At 33.4% G+C, this 23,347-nt stretch overlaps 1 protein-coding gene across 6 annotated transcripts in view; it reads right to left on the bottom strand.

Annotated features, from left to right (window-relative positions):
• Positions 1 to 23,105, bottom strand: part of LOC118200171 (rab effector Noc2-like) — a 95,725-nt gene extending 72,620 nt beyond the window's left edge. For 2 of the 6 annotated variants that reach the window (XM_085812042.1, XM_085812044.1), the window contains exons 1-4: positions 22,971 to 23,104; positions 8,789 to 8,860; positions 4,223 to 4,360; positions 190 to 319 (exon numbers count right to left, since the gene is read on the bottom strand). In XM_085812042.1, coding sequence (XP_085668168.1) covers positions 190 to 319; positions 4,223 to 4,360; positions 8,789 to 8,853 — 333 coding nt within the window. In that variant the 5' untranslated portion in view covers positions 8,854 to 8,860; positions 22,971 to 23,104. Of the gene's footprint in view, positions 1 to 189; positions 320 to 4,222; positions 4,361 to 4,483; positions 4,622 to 8,788; positions 8,861 to 22,970 lie in introns of those variants that run through there. The other 4 variants (XM_085812045.1, XM_085812040.1, XM_085812041.1 and 1 more) reach the window with 4 other exon arrangements.
• Between the last annotated feature and the right edge of the window lie 242 nt (positions 23,106 to 23,347).

The following is a 23,347-nucleotide window of genomic DNA, read 5'->3' on the forward strand; positions in this document are numbered from 1 at the left end:
AAAGTCGATTAAAAATTCCTTGCTTGCATTGCAGTAAATTATTATTTAGTGTACGGAGGGGATGAAAAAAATTATTTCCCCACTAAAGCTAGATTTTTGAAGTTTTGCTTCAAATATTTACGTTAGAAAATAGTACTTCAAAATACGGATAGAACTGGTCAGGTACAATTTCATTTTATTTCAACTTACCATCGCACAATCAAAGCAATAAACGAAATTAGATCGAAAGAAGCCGAAAGTTACACCACACATTGAACAATTTGCTTTGCCGTCTCCTACTGTGTTTCTTTTCATATTCTCAAGCCTGCAAATCATTCTCCTGCAAGTAAAAAGATAAATATTTTGTGATTATGTATTAAAATGCAAACTTATAATTACAATTTTTAATTAGAAATTCATTGAAAAATACCTTATTTTGGCAAGCTGGGAAATCTTGTAACTATTTCTTATCCGGATATTACACCAGAATAAGATCGTACATTTTTAAAGCTAGGAATTACTATCTTCTAATCTTTTAACCTCCCCTCGCTGAGTTTCTGTTTTGTTCTTGCAGAACTACTAAATGTCCAAGCACAAGTCCGTCAATTCTCGCAAAATACACATCGGGGATCATAAGCTCGGAGGAACCGCCAGCGACATCTCACTGATGCTCATTTGGATTGAGATTTAGGGAAATAAGCATCTGTATTTTCAGAAACAATGAGTGTTTAAAATTAGCAGATTTCCCTTGCCAGATCTTTACTACGGTTAGCTATTAATAGAATATTAACTCTATAAGGTATTTTTACATGTTACGTTATTATTACATGTTACGTTACGTTACGTTTCACTACTATAGCATTTATCCTTCATGTGACATGACAGAATGCGAGTTCTGACAGTCCTAAGCAAGGAAGTTAGAATAGAAAGAGGAAACGTTTAACTCAGAAAGTGAATCCTCAGCGGCCATATTTCGCCCACCACCATGACTCTTGTAGTACTTACCTTTATCTATTTTATTTATTTATTTATTTATTTATTTTATTTTCGAAGTATGAGACCTTATATAGCGTGTGAATATACGAAGAGAACTTCTAAAAATATTCTTGACATTACTTTTCTTTCGTAAATATTAATATTTTCATGTAATTTGGTAAATGTGTTAAAAAATATGTTATGTTGCTTAGGAACACTACTATAGCATTTATACTTTATGTGGCATGACAGAATGCGAGTTCTGGCAGTCCTGGGCAAGGAAGTTAGAATAGGAGGAGGGAGAGTTTAACTCAGAAAGTGAATCCTCAAGCGGCCATATTTCGCCCATCACTATGACTCGTAGTACTTCCCTTTTCTTTTTTTTAATTTTCGAAGTGTGAGACTTTATATAGCGTATGAATATACGAAGAGAACTTCTAAAAATATTCTTGACATTACTTCTCTTTCGTAAATATTAATATTTTCATGTAATTTGGTAAATGTGTTGAAAAATATCACCGTGTCATATTTTCTATTTTAGATGAAAAAAAGAGACTTAATACTAATCAAATTATATTAAATGCATTTTCCTGTTTCTTTTTATAAAGTGATATCTTTGTTATTTAATATGCAATGATGTACACTAGGTATTAAGCCAATCTCCTTGGTCTATTCTAACCTTCTTAGTCTTCCGACAGATGGCTTTCTTTTTTACTATCAAATTGCCAATTCGAAGGTAGTTATCAGTCTTTGAATAGAGGATTTTTATTTATACTTCATGTTATAAAAATACATTGCGTATACTGTGAAAAATTGAGATGTGTATCGAGACTTACTAATTGTATTCTTTTAGTGTATAATCAAATACCTCCAAGAAAAAACTTGCTGTGATTAATTTTTGGAGTATATTGTCAGTGATGAAAATTTGCCAACAGACAAAAAAAAACCTTGCAAAGATATCAGAAAGAAAGAAACTAAAGCATAATGGATAAAACTATAAGGATTTTGATGGAGATGCTGCTGGTCTCTCAACAGCCATGGAACCATGAAACGTGCTGCCTATTCTTAAGAGTATTCTACAATTGCCATATCCCTTAAATAAATTTTAAAAGAAATTTGCTTATTAGTCCAAAGAAGCGTTTGCTCAGAAATGGTTATTAATTTCGTTTTGGCATTATGTATCGATTCACTTTTCAAACTGTTGCCACCGAAATTATCGCCCTGTGTTACATTGAAAGAAATTAAATAATGAAGAATGTATATACGTATGTTTGTATGTTTCAGCATTGTGATAAAACAACTGTATCTAGAGCCATCAAATTTTGAATAACGTAATCCTCCTCCGAATATGAGCATGTGGAAGCCCAAATTTAGAATTTGGAATTTGTTTTATTATCGATTTCTTATTTTGTAAAGCATTTATGAGTTTTTGAGTAAGAAACTCAACGATTTCAAAACGAACAATGGGAGCACTGTACGGGGGGAAAAAAAGCAGTTTTACCTCCAGCGCACGAGACTGCGTATCAGAAATTCTAAAGATATGCTCTTTTTAAATTATTTTGCAATATTGGTGTTAAATTGAATTTTATGGTTTAAGTGCGAAGAACATGATATTTAATAAATGAAGGTAACACAAAAAAACTTTAAAATAACGCCCCTTTGGCGTAATATAAAATTTGAAAGCTTTCAGATTTTACTTTTTTTATTATTATATAAATATAATTATTTAAAGTACTCGTAGTTGATATACATGGAATCTGAAAGCAACTGATGTTTAGAATAAAATGTAAATTTCGTTTAACAAAAATATATTCAGCAAATTAATACTAAAACAAAAACATAAATCATCTGTGTTTAAGCTAGATATTTTAGACCATTACAACTAGTATTTGGCTGATCCACTCTTAATATTTAAGTCAGCAAGGAATTACTTTCGTGTTCAAACTATTAATCTTTTACCTTCAGTTGGTACAATTTTACGCTAACTTTGAATTTATCCGGTAGGGAACATGGACTAATCGCCGGTATAGTATCACATCCAATTGTTATTGTGTTTATGCACAGATATTTTGTTCAGAAATTCAGTTTAGCATTATTCTATGTTCTGAGCTATAAACTTTTTCTGAATTTTATCTTTTTTGCTTGCGTTAATATAAATCGATACGTTCGTGGCATGGGAAGGACGAGGTTTTTTAGCATTTACTGAAGAGACAAAATATTATGTCCATCTATCTGAAATACTGTTATTCCACCTTTAGACCGCACTTTGTGACGGCGTGGATCGCTGAGTTTCTGTTTTGTTCTTGCAGAACTACTAAATGTCCAAGCACAAGTCCGTCAATTCTCGCAAAATACACATCGGGGATCATAAGCTCGGAGGAACCGCCAGCGACATCTCACTGATGCTCATTTGGATTGAGATTTAGGGAAATAAGCATCTGTATTTTCAGAAACAATGAGTGTTTAAAATTAGCAGTTTTCCCTTGCCAGAAGATCCTTACTACGGTTAGCTATTAATAGAATATTAACTCTATAAGGTATTTTCTACCTCCTTTCAGCATTCCTTCGTGATGTAACCGTAGCACACTGAACACTCGCATATTCGAGAGGTCCACGTTCGAGTCCCGGTGAGGGCGTAGCACATTAACTCTAGATGCTCCCCGGAAATGCAGTTTTAATGCCACCGGAAATCGTTTCTCAATGAAATGTCAAAGGTGTAACAAAATCTCTCGACTGATCCTTACTCAAAGTAGCAAAAAGATTGTTTGAAACTTTTTTTTTTTTTTTTTTTTCAAGTAAAAGAACAATCAAGTTTTAAAGCAATGTTTAACGAGAAAGTTTCAGCTAAAAAATGCTCATTTCTGGAGGAGGGGTGGGAGAATCGTTTAGCTCATCCAATACTGATGTACAAAATACTTTCGTTGTCCATTTTCGTTGCGCTACTCTTGAATCCAGCTTCATATATTACAGTTCCGAAACTTTTCCCTTGTTTTCTGCATTTTATTATTATTATTATTATTATTATTATTATTATTATTATTGTTATTGTTATTGTTATTGTTGTTATTGTTGTTATTGTTGTTACTGTTGTTGGTGTTGTTATTTGTATTGTTATTATTGTTATTGTTATTGCTATTGTTATTGTTATTACTATTATTATTATTATTATTATTATTATCGTTATTCTTATTATTATTCGTATTATTATTATTATTATTATTATTATTATTATTATTATTATTATTATTATTGCTCAAATATTTCTCACCCTATTCTTTCTTCTTCAATAAGATCGATTTTCCTGGCTCTTTCCAAAACATTCCCAATGGATAACATTTCTGAATCTGGAACGGGTTCTACCTTCCGAAAGCATTCCAAGCTCCGAATAGACCATCCATAGTTAACCCTAAAATGCATACATACGTGTAAAAAAATTGGTAGAAGCTATTTGTTAAAACTACATTAAACTTTTGTTGAGAACAAAAGAACATGAAAAAATTATACTTAAATATTTATAAAAACATATTACCTCCTTCTTCAGGAGCAAATATTTATAGTAAACTACGTTCATGAAACAACTAACTTTAAATTTTACACTGGACCTGTTTCTATTTCAGGTTTTGTTTTTCTTTTCTTGTTGCCAACCAGTAATTTATCGTCAATTCCGCTTCATCTCAGTGGTAGTCAAATATATGCATGTGGGAAAACAGGTATAGTGTTAGGGATTTTGTATTTAATTTGCTATTTTTAATAGAATTAATTAAAATTGTTTTATGTCCCTGTGCAATGCAGCACGAGACTTATTCGAAGAGAAAGCTACGACGGAAAAATTAAATACAGGAGCATGCGCATTTAATACATAGCTATCTCGTAATTGTATTCTTTTGCTTTCCAGAAAACTCGAGAAATTACGAGAAGCTTCTCGTGACGGATTAAAAAGCTGGAGGAAAACTAGGTATTAAACTAGGTATTCGGGTGTTTTAGTAGTTTTTAGGCTAAAATTCCATAAGCTGGGTAAGTTGGCGCCAAACTATTTTGGCCATCTAAATTTGGCGAATTTTTAGGCGCACTAAATGAAAGCACTAAAATGTGATTTTTAAAGTAAACAGAATAGTAACTTTTAAAGTTCCAGTAGTGAAACGCCCTTATTTTATGAAACAGAATAGTAAAATGAGATGATAAAATACTAGATGAGTAAAACAAAGTCCAACGGCTTTGCAAGTAAAAGCATAGTCCTATGTATATGTAATTCATCATAAAATAGTAGAATGAACAATTTTTGGAAATAATTTTTGAGTAAATAAATGTATACACTTATCAGATCAGAGCACTGCGAAGTCAGTTTTAAACGTAAACAGAATAGCAAATTATGCGTATTCAGCATCATAAACTAACTAAAATATTCAAGTTACTATCGTCGTGGAATTCAACACACTAAACAACTTTCGTTCAAAGCTTTAAATACTCCACATCTTTCGATTGCCACATGCAAGAAACAAAACTAAAAAAAATTAACTAAATAAAATTCAATCAAAACATTCATAAATTATAAACTTCATGTCATATGAAATCCAACATTCTCCCACCAACAACAGCTTAAACTTCTGCAAATATTTATATAAATATAATATTAAACATATATATAACAATAATATTAAACAGTAAAATTTTTAAAAACAAACACAATATTGCAAAATTAAATTTTTAAAAAAAAATCTGGCTACACTAAATTCGCGCTCTTACAGTTACCAAACTAAAGCTCTAGGTTTGCCACAAGAACACATACAGCCGGAAACCACAACCAAATTAAAATCGCGCCAAATAAAAAACTCTCGCTAAGCTTGGCGCTCACCCCGATTATGGAATTTTAACCGTTTTTTTAGAAAACTTTTGTTGTTTACTGTCGCGAATTCACGGTGAAATCGGATTAGCTTTCTCTGTTTTGAATTGTGTTTTGTAAAACGTTTTAGTACTTTAAAATGTAACTACTGTGAGATATTGTGATAGTGTACAATTATCTCTGAGGAAATTTAAGCATTTTGCATTTATTCTTAGGATAAGAATAAATTTTATTCAGTTTTCATCGGACTTGTGCATTCAATTCATTACGAACCCGTATGCACACAACAATATTTTGAAAATATCCGTTCTTGCTACCCTTTGATACTGTTGCATTTCGTATAATCTTAGTATGTCTACTAATGTCAGGATCTTAGTACTGTTGAAAATCATTAGTGTGAACGGAAACGCTTTCGAAAGACTGGATAAAGAGCTTAGAAGATGAATGCACTCAACAGTTGACTAAATAAATTATTACATATCATGTATTAAATTAATTTCATGCCTCCCGTTATGAGCAAAGTGAAAGAAATGCTCAGCATCTTCTATGGTCATGTCTGAGATGTTGAGCGTATGATGACCAATAAAATTGCATCAATTCTGTCACTTTTTATCTCTATTTCTGGCATTTGAAAATAGCTCTTTGCATGGTCCTAAGCTATTTTTACGGAAACCGAAAAGTGAATTGAAGAAAAGCTGAAACTTTTAAAAAACGAAAGAAAAAAGTATTCATTAGCGTAGATAAAGACTCATTTTTAAGGTTATTGTATCACCCAGGTGACTCTAATGATCTCACAATTATGACTGGGAAATATCAGTGGATGATTGGTTTGATCATCATCCACTTTCCTCCTTGCGACTGCTTTTACAAAAAAAACTTTGAAAAAAATGATAATATTTTGTATCAGTGGATGATTGGTTTGATCATCATCCACTTTCATCCTTGCGACTGCTTTTACAAAAAGAACATTGAAAAAATGATAATATTTTGTATTTTTAAAAAATTTTTAAATGAAGCTTCCGAGTACACTTCTCACATCTTTAAAAGTGTGATTTTGGCAACAATTTTCCTTTCTTATTGTTGTTGATAGATTTTTGATGAAATCGCATTATTTTGAATAGTTTCATTCTTTTAGAAATATGGGTTTGGCAACAATTTTTCATCGTATTTCTTATGTCACTGTTTTTAAGAGATTGGAATATTTCATTGTCATTTTTATATATTATATATATAATACTTTTTTTAAAAAAAGTTGATCTGCAGAGTAAAATTTTGCGCGGAATTTTTTGTTTTTTGTATTCTTTTATGTTATTTATTGCTCATTTCACTGTCTTTAAGATATTGAAAAGTTTTAAGTGATTTTTTTAGGAAACAAAGTTTTTAAACTCCTTTATACCATTTTAGTTCTTAAGATTTTGCAAAGGGAAGTTGGTTAATTTATTTATTAGAATAATTAATATTTGTATTAAGGGATATTGCTTATTTCATTGTAATTTTGTTAATTTTTTTTTATGAAGTTGTTCTACAGAGTAAAATTCTACGCAGTTTTTTAATTTAACGTTTGGTATTCCCTTCAGCCATTTTTCAGGTACTTAAAAGCCAGACGAAGGCTGACAGCGAAGCTGCTAGTTTGAAATAAAATACTTATTATTTCCGTTCACCAGCGAGTTGCCATTCAGTAAAGCGTTAAGTTATTTAATTTTCAAACTTAATCTTCCTGTTACTGAGTAGCAAATTAGGTATATGAAAAGCAACCCTTAGTAATCTAGAAGCTCTTTTTTTTCTACCTTTGATCGGATTGATTTAAATAAAAATACATTTAAATCCTGAGATATCTAATTAGAAATATTAAATTTTTATTAAATGACACTATTTGGACTTATGGAGTTTGGACTTATGGAGCAATCAATTCAATAGTGACCAAACACTTGGTAGACGTTAAGGGAATTTTTGCTGAGTCTAAAATAACAGCTGAAACCTAATAATGGTGTGGTAGAACCTTTTAGTCAAAACTAAGAAAAACAGAAGGCACACATAGTGCTTTTGAATCAGCCAACCACTTGTGGCGATGTAACTTATGCAAGATTTAAATGAAATGAACTAATAGCCAAAGGCTGCACAGATCAATTTATCCTCGAAAGTGGCTCAGAACTTAACCGGCGTGGATATTAAATCTCGGCGATTACAATCCAAGACCGAGGACTACAAATCTTATCTGATTAGTACCTAGTAACGTGACCTCGAGAGGCAAAACAAGCTCTGTCTTAGAATCTAAAAACCTCACCTCAAATACACACGAAATAACTTGCATTCTGATGAGAAAATGGAAGGAAGAAGGAACAGTAAAGATCCAAAACATAAAATAACTAGTTAATTAATATAAATGAACGTTACAGAATCATTAAAATTATTAAATACTTTTTTGTGATAATATTTTTAAGCGGCTGGCCGTTCGAGCGGCTAATTTTCAAATAAATAATATAGAGAATATAAAAAATGTATGGCAACCTCTCACACTCCATCGGGAATTCTAAAGATAAGCTGTTTTTAAATATTTTGGGATTTTGCTCTTGAATTTTACGCGGTATTAGTACGAGAAAGTGATGCTTAATAATAAAGCTAAAAAGACAAAAAAAAAATTGTTAGCAGATTGAGTCCAAGAGCAGATTGATAACCTGCGGCACTCAGTGAGAGCATAAAAAATCTTAGGTGCAAAGTTAAATTCTGAATTCCTTCAGATTTTCTTACCCCCCCCCTTTTTTTTTTCATTATTTATTATTTAAAATTATGATTAAAAATTCTCAAAACTGTTTTTATGAATCCAGAATAAAAGTAAATAGTTAGTAAACTTGGCCAAACGGCGTACATATAATGTATATAAAATTGTTCTAAAGAACAGTAGTACATTTAATTATTTTCAGTTTAGTAATTTTTTTAACAAAATAAATATACCAAAAAAATTACACGTATACATTAGAATAAGAATCAGATTACCTTGCACGAAGCATCAATTCTCTGTCACTTGGGCAGCACCAACTTTTACTGTTACTAGCTTTCATCTTTCTACTAGGAGGAGAGAAGAAGTGATTATTCATATTCATTCAAACTCGAAATATAAATGTTTAAAAACTAAAACATTAGTTATACCACAGTGCAATGAATCCTTTGTACGATGTCAATGAAATTTCAAGCATAAAAAAAGAGAACTAAAGTATAACCTATTCAGAACACGGCACGAGAAACAAAAAATGAATATCATAACACAGCAGAATGTATGCGTATCATCTCTATCATTATTGTCGCAAGCAACTTGTAGAGTCATTAGATTTTTTGAAAGCAGAAGAGATGAAAAATAAGCAATGTCCTCGCCGGAACTCGAACCCAGGACCTCCCGAATATGCGTCGAGCGTGCTGACCACTACACCAAGAAGGCATGCTAAGAAGGTGGGAGAAATACCTTATAAACTCAAAGGTTATGTAAATGAACTTTTTTCTTAAAGTTATTTTTCCCGCTTTGGCAACGCTGTATTTTTATTTTATGATTAAAATATGAGAAAAAAAGAAAAATGCGCCATGTTTTCATAGCTAGAGAACCTAGTAATACAATTACTGAAATTTTAATTGCCGTTAATTGACCTTTGCTTTTCATCAACTGGCTAGTTCTAATTATTTACTGTCCCATCACTTCCGCGAAGAAGTATGTCTGGTTACTCTTTTTACTCTTTAACCACTTGAGCTAAAAAGACGTGCCACGCACGTCGAGATGCTTTTGTCTCAAACCGCGAGAGACGTGGACACCACGTCGATAGGCATTTACCGCAAAAATGAAATTAACGTGGTGCACACGTCGCCTAACAACGAGATTGTTTATGTTTAGAAACGGGCACGAACTCAGTTAATACACAATAATTTAATATGTTCATTATAATGTAGATTTTTTGTGGCAACAGTTATGTTTTTTATATATTGCTTTGAGCTTGATAACTCACGGAATGTTATTCTTTTTGTAATGTTTAGAACGCTAAATAAATAAGTTCGTTGTTTATTAAAAAGGTTTTCTCTGCGAAATATATTACCATTCGTTCGAAGTTATTAAATAAGTCAAGAAATTGATTAATTTCAAACAGTTTATTTCTCGAGTTACAGCTCTGGATAGCACTCGCAGACGCGGAGCGGCGTAAATGAGACACTTTACCGCTTGTTATATTGTAGCGCACGGCACCGCAACCGTGAAGTTTAGTCGTAGCGCAAGTGGCTAAATGAGCGCGTCTGAAATATATAATAGTAATGAAAAACAATTTTGAAATAATAAACAGAATTCATTCTAACTGGTAAATACTCTTTTTTTTTTTCCTCCCATGATTAAGAGCGAAATCGTAAGAAAGCTGTAACTGATTGTTGTACAAATGAAGGTTTAATTATTTCTCGCTACAAATGTCAAATACGTACGAATTTGCGTTTAGTCGAGTTTAAAGATCAATCGGATGGCCGTGAGTGGGTTTATCCCGAGAAGAGTGCCCGAAACTGGCGCTCAAGGGCATGTGGAGACACGTGAGTTAAGCGTGAGTTTCGCAAGCAGGGTCTTCGCCAGTAGTCGGATGGCTTTTGCATTCCTACTTTGTGGAGTTTATGTGGCGTCGCCAGTATCGGGATCAGGAATAGAAGGATCAATTCCGGAAATATCATTATATATCTGTAGCAGTCATCAAACGCTGACATGAGATCCAAGTAAGTACACACTAGATGAGTACTTTTGTTGTTTTCGTAACATACGTTTTCGGCGTTGACAACCATCTTAGAAACATTGTTTCTTGGCGCTATTCTTGGGGTCATTAAAATCGGTAAAAATATCAAGAGGCACCCAATTGTAAACTTTTACCGGAAAGTTTCAGCTAATTTGTAATTCTGTATTCCAGGTAACCGTAACTTTGGTGCAGCTGTTATGTGCAGCGAACATCTGGAAAATGTCATGTATGGCTTTCGAGACACTCTCACGCACAGAACTGAAAAAGCTCATGATAAGGAATAGCTGATATTCACTTCTTAACTCACAGAACAGATTAAGGCTGGAAATGAAGTTCGCACACAGATCTATGAAAAACGTATTCAGCCTGCATAAATCACTGCCTGTTCCGCAAATATACTAAGACTTTTTCCAAACTCCTATCATCTGCCCGCCTTCTGACTGGACCCGTATTCAAGATGAAATGGACTCAAAACTCCCAGTCAACCTAACAATAACCAGTTCACCTCATTCCAGCGGTAAATTTGTATCTCCAAATAAAACTGCTAAATGCCATTAAAGCGAATTATCCCCTTCCCCAAAGTATTTACTGCAAATAAATATTTACTCTTCGAAAATCTTGTAAACACTGAAAATATGGAAATCCTACTCCTGAACACCTTGAGCAATACTTCTAATGTATCCCCACACCTAATGATGCAATCTGATCTCCTCTTCATGAAAAGAAAATCAGAATGATGAATTTATTTGCAAAACCATTCTAAATTTCTAAGAATCATTCTCAACTCGATCCAAGATTTTAATTTACTAAACGACTACTTGAAACTAAATGACAATGAAATTGGATTTTTCCTATATAAGCATAAATCTATAGAAAAACCATTCAAAATGGTTGTTAAAGGTCATTTCTTCAGTTGTCGTCTCGAAGAAGTTAACACTGCCCTTGTAAGGATCCTAAGTTTTACTAACGTTTATTTTATTTTAAAACTGTACTATCACATCTTATTTTCTACTTTCGGCCAGAATTAAATGCTTTAACTTGTTTATGCAAATTGTCTTGCTAACGCCCAAGGATTTAAGTTGTGGCTTTTTGCCAAGAGTTAGGCAGAGAGAAGGAGTTTTTACGAAGCAACCTCTTGCCACTGCAGTTTTTACGAGTTTTCACTCGGTTGCTGGTTGCTCTTAAAGCCAGAGGTTTAGCCCTCTTGATATTTGAGAACGTATTGTAGTTTCAGCAGCTCGGCGTACTACATACTACATACGTACCCTTTTAAATAAAAGCCAGTCTCAGTGCTAGGCATATGTATACTAATTCAAAGTTAGCTTTTCGTTACAGTTTTAGTTAGTAGTTTTATATTATTACGTTCAGACCACAGATTACGTTCAGATGGTCTCTGTATTCCGAAGTTCGGAAGTACCAGTAAAGTATTGAAAATAAAGGGTTTCGTATACCCTTCCTGCTTGTGTCGTCCGTTATACACAAATCTTGAACATAGCTTGAGTAAGCTCCCTGTTCTTATTCAGGACGCACCATGTTTCCAAAGCAAATCAAGAGAAACACAAGTCCTGACACCCTAAAAGCACATAGCTTAAATACAATCAAAACTATCCAATTACATTACCCTAAAGTCTTTATGCCCATATTCCAAGTCTAACTCTCTCTCCATTTAACCTTGACAAAGTTCTTGAAATTAGTAACCTCCTGCCTTTTACAGTGTTAATTGAAAAATTCAGACCGAAAAGAACATGTATACAGTGTTTTAAATGCCAAATTTATTAGGCCAAACCTCTATTTGCAGACATAAACCATACTGCATAAAATGTTCTGGCCCTTTTCTATCAAATGCGTGGGAATTGAAACACCTTGAAAAGCCAGTTTCGCGTAAATGTAATGAACCTCATGTATCCAACTGTCGTTTAGGTGGCTTTATATAAAAAGGGAACTGATCGCGCTCCCTTAATTCATACTAATCTCGCTTAAATCGATTTAAAAATTTTTAAAAAGAGGGGGAAAAATTAGACTCATTCAGTTTTTTCCAAATGTGTTTTATGTGCAGCTTACTGGAACCTTATTGCATACTATTCTAAATAAATGAGAAAGCAGTAAAAGTTCTTATAAGTCTTTTACTTTCGATATATATTTGGTCAATTAATTACGCAAAACCTTTAAACACTTAAGATTACAGAGCCTATGAAAGGGATTTTACAAAAGTAAATTAACTTTAACTTCCTTACACATTAAAAAGTAGAAAAAAACCTCGTGTAATCAAGCCATAAGTCTCGATATACTTGTCAACGGCTTTAGTTGCAGGGAGCTCGAATGGGACACTTTCAAAACAGAAATATCCTGATTTACTAACATGTTAGATCATAGCAAAACACACGAAGGTTATCTGCCTAAGAGAAAGGATAGCTTCGTGGACGAAGGAATGTGGGAAATCACGAAAACAAACCATGCAACCAGCCGTTCGCCTGGGATCGAGATGGAGTTGAATTCGCAGTATTCAACGGTTTTAACCATTCCGACCACTGGTGAATCCATTTATTAACACGAAATGGAAAGAAATAATGGTACTTTTCCGTTTCGCCGGCGCAAACCTCGCCATTTCCCTTTCTCCGGCGCAAATCTCGCCAAGCAGACCTTATTGGCGACAACACACAGTATACACATAAAAAAATGTTAAGAAATGTTAATTCTAAGAATTTTAAACATTTTTTGGTACTTTTCTATTTCGCCGGCGCAAATCTCGCCAAGCAGACTTTGTTGGCGACAACATACAGTATACACATAAAAAATGTTAATTCTAAGAATTTTTTTTATTGTGAAGGCATAAACATTTTAATATGGTTTAAAATTTTGTAAAAAGCCAATAAATAAAGACAATAAATTTGTAAAAAGACATTAATTTAAGAATTTACTATGATTTCATGGTTCAAAATCCTGATTCGCCGGTTCGTATCACGTGACCCCAAGTGATCTCATCTCACGTAAACTACGCTACTAAAATTTAATTCGCTCAGTAATAATCTACATTAATTTCAAGTTAAATCTTAATTTGGAATACAAGTTTAAATGCAAGAATTATTTCAATTCGTACAAATAGCTTACTCAGAAATTATGTAAAACCGCAGTGCTTTACTTCGCTAGTCATTAGAATTGATGAATTTAACACTTGATTTCACCTTCGGATGAGCGGTGTAATTGCGTTCTAATTTACTTAATTACCGTGAATTGTCTTAGGGGATAAAATTTAAATATCGTGTAAAAATTCTATATTATTGTATGCCAGTATTGAAAGAAACAATCTGATAAGAAATGGCTTCAACTTGTTTTGAAACTGAGGCGTAAAAGGTTACCAGCGAAGATATTCCGTCTGGCATCAGTTAAACCATTATTGGCGACTTTATCGTTTGCGCCGGCAAAACGGAAAAGTACCCATTTTTTTTATTTTGGAGGCATAAACATTTTAATATCGTTTAGAATTTTTTCAAATGGTCTTTTGTGTCCTTTCGCCACATAAATTCGGCGAGGTAACTTTCCAGATGATGCCGAGCAGTTCCTCTGTGTTTCTTATTCCGCCATTTTGCGCTTCCCCATAGTCTTTCAATATTTTGCGTGTGCGTTCCAGTTTCCGGATCTACAAAATTGTATTTATGGTTCACTTTTAAATGTTCGAAACTTTCCTCTTCCAGTTTTTCAGTGCAATATGAAATATATTTCCATGAATCGGAATATATTGTAGTTCCTTTTTCGATGTTTTCATTTATTGCCTCTAATATAATACTCATGGATCGGTTTGGCACCATCACAAGGAAACATTCGTTTGTTTCACGACAAACTCCACCATAGATCCACTGTTGTGGTAAAATCCGTCCCGCGTTGTTTTTGCGCTTCGTGAACATACTTTCATCCACTTCAACGATCATACCAGGGCCTCCTATTTTGCGTTGTTGACGTTTAAGTAAAGAATCCACACAAACCTCTCGCATTATTCCAATCCACAACTGTTCCGTGACTGATTTCCAACTGCTTTTCACACCATTTAACTGAAGTTAATTCTTCACTCCAACCATAAATGAATCTTAAACACTTCAAGAAACTCAATCTCGATGATTCAAACCATGTGCCTTTCCGTATACTTCTTTTACTGCGGCAAGTTGAAAGGTTGCAACGCCATTGAATTTCGTCTCCGAAATATAATTTCATTTCATGATTACTTTCACAAATAGCAATGTTAGGCAAAACGCCTTTCGCTTGAAAGAATCTGACGGATTCTTCCTCTGTCCTGGGCAAATTGCAAATTTTCATTGGTTTTTTATCCATTTTTGACATATTTGTAAAAGACGTTAATTTTAGAATTTAAAGACGTTAAATTAAAGATTTACTATGCTTTCATGGTATAACCTCTTGATTCGCAGTTTAATATCACGTGATCCCAAACGATCTCATCTCACGTAAAATACGCTACAAAAATCTGATTCTCTCAGGAATTATCTACATTAATTTCAAGTTAAATCTCAGTATGGAATACGAGTTTAAATGCAAGAATTATTTCAATATTATAATTAAAAAAATTCTATGTAACTGTATGCCAATATTGAAAAAAAAGGTAAATCTGATAATAAATCTCAGCGACTTGTTTTGAAAAAGTGCCGTGAAAGGTTATCAGCGAAGATATTCGCTTTGGCATCAGTTCTACCATTTTCGGCGACTTTATCGCTTGCGCCGGCGAAATGGGAAATTGCGCCGGCCAATGTGGGTGAATGTTGAATGTGGGAAATCACGAAAACAAACCATGCAACCAGCCGTTCGCCTGGGATCGAGATGGAGTTGAATTCGCAGTATTCAACGGTTTTAACCATTCCGACCACTGGTGAATCCATTTATTAACACGAAATGGAAAGAAATAATATGTATTTTTTACTCCGAAATGCATATTTCATTCTGTAACTGAATTGCAAGATACATAAAGAAGCATTCTACGCTACTCAAGAGTCTTGCTCAATTCATTTTACTTCAGACTAACTTAAAATTTTACTGAGCAATTCCTGTTATTCGCTACGCTTCAGAGTATTCGTTTGCGCTTGAAATTCTTCACTAATAGAGCATGCTTTTCTTTTTTTCTTGTTTTATATTGGACTTTTTATGAAAATTAATAAATTTAATTCATTTAAACACCTAATTTTTTTCCGTGCTTAACGTACATTTTAAAGCTTCAGTCGAGTTCAAATGTTTCCTACTTTTGAATTACCAATCTCTTGAATCAGGAAATTCAGTACGGACCCCTTGAGAATGAAACACTAACGGTGCAATGATGTAAACTGCAACAATAGGAAGCAGTACTTTTGTCTCAACATCAGGCCGAAAGTCACCTCATTTTCTTAAATAAATATAATGATATTATTGTTAGTAAGTCACTGACATATGTTCTAAGACAGAACACTCTCGTCTGCTTTGCTAAAACTGAATACAGGTGGCTCTCGACTTTCTCACATAATTGGTTCCTGAAAATGTGGGTGAATGTTGAATGTTCGAACATATAGGGATGTTGGAAAAAATTAAAAATCATATTTTACAATATTAATTTTTTCATACTATTATTTATTAAGTTACATAATTAAGTTAACGAGACGTATTTAGGCACTTCCATGTATTTCCTCTATGAATTTGTCAACAAGTCTTGCTGTCTTTTATTATGTATTTCATTTAACTCTTGTTGCTCAATTAAGTATCCACTAATAGAGGTGCTGAGTGAGATTCAGTCAGCTTGTTAACATCTTCGTTGTTGATGTCCAAGTATAGTTCATTCATTAGGCTAACTATTTCATCTGTTATAGTTTCCGGAGTTTCTTGAGAATTTATAAAATCACTGTAGTTTGTGGGCATAATTGCTTCCAAGGAACTTTACATTTTTACTTCCTTGCATGAAGTAAAAAGGAAGTATTGTAATCGCGAAAAGTTTCAGCAGCATATTTCAACGAAAATATCAATTTTGACCGCTATCGAATGCAATTTAACGATGTTTTTGATGTGACATCTGTACGTAAGGGCAGAATAAAAGACTCTTTTCCTCCAAAAAAATTATAAAACTGCTTCACCAGAGTGTAAACAAATATAGTGAATTTTAAAGAGTGCATTTATTCTATTGTGGTTTATGCGTTATCGACGAAGTAGATTTAATTCAATCCAATAAGTTTAAATGAAAGGCAAGAAAAAATGCGTATAATTTAATATTCCGTACAAGGAAGTCATGACATCAGCTTTTTTTATTTTTATTTCAATCCACGGGTCTCTAATATTATTTATTGCATTCCGTGAATTGTACTCTTACGAATTTTTGTATATATGCAAATAATTTTAGTGAAATTATATGTGAAACTGTAGTACTTTTTTTATATATATAATGTAACATGAAAATTTAAAGAAGCGAAGATTTACCGGAAAAGTAAAAATACAGGGGCAAATTTATGTAACATTGAGTATATGTAGCTATAACCGTATCCGGCCCTCATATGCCTTCTAGTAATTTCGAGAAGTGGAAGGTTCTAGAAAATCTCTCGGCGGATAGAAGACAGCTGTGTGAAATCGGGCAGAACATTCGTTTCTGGAGCATCATTTGTTTAATTCAGCCTGAGTTCTGAGTATTGAGCTATCTCTGTGTTAGCTTCGCTCTTTAGATCCCTTCGCATTGCGTTGTGTTTAATGCTGTTAGTAGCTTGACGTGTAATTACTGGTGATACTGAGATACTGAGAAGTGATACTGAGAGTGATACTGATACCCTGTGATACTGAGAAGAGCTGTACGAGTATTTTTTCGGAAAGTTCCAGAACTGCAAAGTGTTTCTTTTGATAAAAATAAATGTTTCAAGCTATCATCAATTCTGTGTATGGGTGCATTTAATATATTAAGAACCCGTACGCCTGCAACAGTACTTTATACAGTCATTAGATCTTTATGAAGCAGGAGATGTGAAAAATTTGCAATGCCGAGACTCGAACCTGGACCTATCGAATAGCTGAGTGTGCTAACCGTTACACCATGAAGGCATGCTGGAAGAGGGAGAAAGTTTCTCTTAACGTACGTACTCTCTTAACGTGCGTCCTTAACGAAATCTCTTAACGTACGTCCCCTTTCCCTGCCAGTTGTCTTAATGGCTTGATTCATTATTGTCCTCATATAATATCATTTAAACATAGTTATTACTGTTTGATCCATGGGCTGTACGAGGTAGTTAGTATTGGAAGGAACAAACACAACATTGGTTTCTAGGTATAAATTCTACAAAAATTGTGGGTGTCCTGGATCATTGTCTCAGATTAATAAGGCTTTAAATTGTAAATTTTAATCTTTACAATATTTCTAAGCTGCCAGTAAAAAAATGAAAGAGGAAATAATCTTTCAATATTAAAGCAATAACCAGCTTGAAAGCTGGTCTTTCTACCTTCTGAAGGCTTAAAGAAAATGCTCGAACCATTACATTTTAAATTTCGTGCAGTTGTCCATCAATTGATATGGTCATTAACATTTATTGCTGATGTGCTCATGCGGACTATTTCTCGATGGAGTTTGGGTCTCGAACCTGAAAACTTCAGTGATGCACCACTCTTATCAACGTAAATGGCAACGACTGTATGGAAGAGAACAATTTTTGCAATATCGACAAAAATCTTTAAAAAATTGAATTTTTAAAAATTAAAAATTTGCGGAATACTAAATTGTGCGAGTCGAGGGCCACCTGTATCTATCTATAAGCACATATACACTGGCTACCAATAAGTATTTGGACATCTATGCAAATGACGATATCTGCGGTCCTAAGGTACGTCACGGACTCCGCCGGTATATATCGTGTAGGAAACAGCATCGGCTTTAGTCGCATGCAAGACGCCTCGCAGTTCGGAGCTCTCTGATTTTGAGAAAGGTATAATTATCTGGTATCACAAATGTGGCCGATCCTTAAGGGACATATCTAGCGATCTGAAGTACCCAATATCGACAGTGGCCTATGTGATTAAGAAGTGGAAGGTGAGCGGTGATTGTCGGAATGTGCCTCGAGTCGGCAGACCAACGAAACTGGGAGATAGAGACCGACGAGTGCTGTCCAGAGAAATTCGGAAGAACCGCACCCAACCGATAGCCATCATCCGCGAGGAGTTTCAACAGGCATCCGGGAGTATTGTTTCAATGAATACCATTCGTAAGGAAGCACATCTGCTTGGTTTTCATGGTCGTGCTGCTGCTCATAAGCCTTTGATCACAATGTCCAACCGTGCTGCTCGGTTAATGTGGTGCAAAGCACATCGAAATTGGACTGTAGATCAGTGGAAACGGGTTCTTTGGAGGGACAAATCAAGGTTCACCCTTTACCTTTCGGATGGCAGGGTCTGGGTCTGGCGTCTACCTGGAGAACGTCTCCTGCCAGAATGTATTGTTCCAACGGTCAAGTTCGGCGGAGGTGGAATTATGGTCTGGGGGTGTTTCTCCTGGTATGGGCTGGGACCCTTGGTCCCCATTCATGGTAAGCTCAACTCCGATGCCTACTGCACTATTTTGGATGACAATGTGCTTCCTACGTTGTGGCAGGTTTACGGGTTGGACTCCTGTTACTTTCAAGATGACAATGCCAGTTGTCATGTTTCGACGTTAACCAAGGCTTGGTCTGGTGCCAATGGAGTTCATCGAATGAACTGGCCTGCCCAGAGTCCAGACCTGAACCCTATCGAGAACCTCTGGGACGAGTTGCATCGCCGAATTCAGGGGTGCACGAACCGTGCAAAATCGGTGAAGGAACTTCTATGTCTTCTCCAAGCTGAGTGGAAGCAAATACCAATAGCTGTCATACAAGGACTTGTGGAAAGTATGCCCCTGAGGGTCCACGCTATAATTACCTCTCGTGGAGGCTCTACAAACTATTGATTTTGAATAAAGTTAGTTTTTATTTTCTATCACAGATGTCCAAATACTTATTGGTAGTCAGTGTACGTATCTATGTATAACCATTTTACCTATAAGCACCTATGAAATGAGTTTTGATATTATTCAATAGAACAAATCGTACTGGTGTCTGTATGCGCGTATGTATTCAGTTTCATGTTCGCAGATAACGCCCAGAAATTATCGTTTTATATTAGGTTGTCTAAAAAGTCATGACGCATTTTTTCTATGTTCTTCAAAGATCCTTTCTTTATATAAAGAATAGTGAGCGGTCAATAGTATATTGCCCATTTTCTTTGATAACATTTTACTTTTTTTAATGAGTGTCGTAATCTCTCATTCACAAAAGAATCTTGCTTTATCAGTGAAAAGTTGAACAAGGTGTTGATTTACGGCCTCGTCTGAATTGAATTTTACACTGCTAAAGAAATTTCGAAGACAGAGAAACAAATGAAACTCTAAGCCCACAAGATCAGGCAAGTCATGATACACTTGGCAACACATTTCATTCAAACTCCAATAATTTTTGTCAGAGATCAAACTTATGTGTGGCACATTTTCAAGCTCCTACCAACGAGCCAAGAGTTCAAATGTGTGCTGTCGCAAACTGGAGCATTTCAACGAATCCATCTTCAAGGAAATTCCAAAGCTCATTAATCGAATAAGAACTGCATTCCTTCCCGATAACACGAGACCATACACAACCTGACATCACCTGACAAAAATTATTGGAATTAGAATGAAAAGTGTCACCTCGCGCATCATGCTCGCCTGATTTTGTGCCCTCAGATTTTTCATCTGTTTCGCTCTCTTCAAAATTGCTTTCGTGTATAACGGTAAATTCAGATGAGGTCGTAAATCAGTATCAAGTTTTCGTCGATAAATGAGGAAGGACGAAGAAATGAATGAGGAATGAGGAATTACGAAGTTCATTAAAAGAAAGCAAAAAATTATCGAACAAAATGGGAATGCCCTTCTAGTTGCTCATTGTTCTTTATATAAATAAAGGACATTTGAAGAACATAGAAAAAAATACGTCATAACCTTTCAGACAACCAAATGTAATTTTACATGATAACAACGATAAGTGAAATTCTTGTTAAAATTTATATACGTAAAAACAGGAAGCAAAAACTGAATAAAGATTGAAAAGTTCCTTTTATAGTTTGGAAGAACTTCCATAAGTCATCACTTTCTATTTAATATATATGGTTGTTTATTTAGCTGTAATTACGGAAATTCTTTGAAAGTTTGTGGTAATTTTAATAAAGATTAGATAAAAGCAAAAGACACATTATTGCGAGAAAACATGAACATTAACTAAATATCAAATGATAAGAAAAACTAAGAATACTGAGCCTTTTCAGTTACATGCCACTGATTGTCGCTTATAGTCGATATAAAATCATGGCGTCCCTGAAGGGTAATCGATGCATCTCTGTAAAGTCCGCGGTTCGAATCTCGCTTAAAGACGTATGATATAGACGTATGGTCTGAAATATCAATGCAGAATGAAAATTCTTTCCAGTGATGATAATAGAACAGAAGTGCGAGACTCCTGGATGCCATTGCTAGGTGTGTTCTCGGCCAAAATTAAGATGAATTTGGACAAAAGTCGTAGTATTACTGATAAGCCAAAGGTTTATGATCAATAAAAAATAGGTATAGTATATACCGTAGACGGAATTATTCATGGACTATAAGCTAACAGTTTAGGACAATAACAACAAAATAGGTTCCATTAAAAAGTATTGAAAGTTATGCAACTAACTTTCGAACTGAAGTTCAGTATCGTTACCACATCTTTAGTGAAATGGAAATTATTTCCATTTCAAAAAAGAATATAGCAATTTTAAAATAAAATAATAAAAATATTCATCAATGTTAAGCAAATTTACTTTGAATGCATCAGAAAACTTAATAATAACAAAAGAACTGAACAATGTCAAATAAACATTAAAAATTAATTATGGTTGAATGCATGTGTGTATCTTTTTTATTGCAGAAATTTAAGATCACGTTTTTAGCTCAATCACATCGATTTCTAATCGTCTAAACATCAAATTACGAAGTTAACTACAATACGTCTCAAAACAAAATTTTAAAACGTTTATATGTTTAATATTTTGATATGTATATATATATATATATATCGTCCACAAATATAAAGCACATTATATAGATATGAGTGTATATATCATATGCAGGAAGATTAAAGTTACTAAGATTATAATAAATAATTAATATAGAATAATCCTGTAAAGAGGTTAAAAACACTGTAAATTATGGAGGAAACCAAATATTTAATTTCTATTATTATTATTAAGGAATTATGTAATTATATAATTAGAAGTTCTCTAGTTCGAATTACAGATTATTGTTAGTAAAAAGCTGAGAATTTAAATTAAAAAAGACTGTAGTAAACAATCTTTAATTCTTCCTTAAAACAGCATTTAAAATTAATAATCATAATATTATTTAACTGTAACAAAGTTAAATTTTGTAAACTTTCTGTTTTTGAGATAGTAAGTAATAACATTTTCTTTTTAAACTTCGAATTATGTTGCATTTAAATGAAATTAAAATAAAACAATGAGTCTCATTTTAAAATTTTCCGCATTTCGTTACTTTATATTTAGGTATTATTAGCAATAATGAAACTATCTCAAAAAACGAGAATTGGAAAAGTGAATAAAGTAATGTACAGCTCAAAATTTAGCAACAGTATCTATGTGATTAAGAACTAAAATATATCATATTTTTCAAAAAAAAATAGTTTCATAAAATTTATTTTACAATATCCTTAAGGAAAAAATACACTCAGGTTCACAAGGTTAATCCAAATTGAAAAGTAGAGCCCATTCAAAATAAGAAATAAAAAAAGTGATTTTAAATCAAAATAAAAAGTTACTTTTTTGTTAGAAATCAAAATTTATTTGAAAGTGGAAGAGTTAAAGTACGTTCTATTTCTTAGAAAGTATTTTCTCAATCTTCATTTTATAGCAACGAGACATGAAATGCGTTAAGTTTCAGAAGATTCGTGGGAAGGCATCAAACATAGAAATTTTGAACTAACAATGAATTTTAAAAAACATTTTAAATTTTTTTCTGAAGTGTTATTCTCATCTATCGATGGTTGCATATTATAATGGTAACTGAATACAAGTTCATTTTGCCCTTTTATAATATTTTGTGGTACACTTGTATAAAAAGTTAAACAGAGCTTTGAAATTAGGATACTTATATATCTTAAAAATTAAATATTGAGATTTTACATGTTAATAATAAAAACTGTTTTTCCACTAATTAGCAAATATCAGTTTTAAATCTCGGCTCTGATTCACATAAATAATGGTGTAAAATATTCTTTGGAAATTGTAAGTAAAACGTTAATAAACTGTACATATTTGTATAAGCTTTCTTATTCACATTTAAATGCATACTAAATTGAAAGAGCTTAAAATAAATTTATTTAAACTAAATGAGGGAAACTTACGAGTGATAATGTTTATTTTCTCAATCCAGTGATCGAATCAAGCTTGTATCAAATAACGGATTAAGTGTGCAGTAACGGATGTGTCAACAAACGAAGAGGAAACGGAAACCAGCAACGTGGTATTTGGTAATAATGAATGTTTCGTCTACATTTGACTGACAAAAAGTCTTTTGAATACACAAAAGGAAACAAGAGTTTGAGTTTTGATGTATTAGGAACTAATTTTTCAAATAATTAAAACAAATCAGGAGAATAGCAAGTAAAAAAAAAAAAAAAAAAAATCTGAAAGCTTTCAGATTTCAGAGGGGGTTTTTTAACGTTTTTTGTGCTACCTTTGTTTATTAAATATCATGTTCTTCGTTCTTAAACCATAAAAC

This window comes from Stegodyphus dumicola, chromosome 2 (assembly GCF_044657685.1).
Source record: "Stegodyphus dumicola isolate Sdum_Otavi_A_Nest chromosome 2, ASM4465768v1".
Classification (NCBI taxonomy): domain Eukaryota; kingdom Metazoa; phylum Arthropoda; class Arachnida; order Araneae; family Eresidae; genus Stegodyphus; species Stegodyphus dumicola.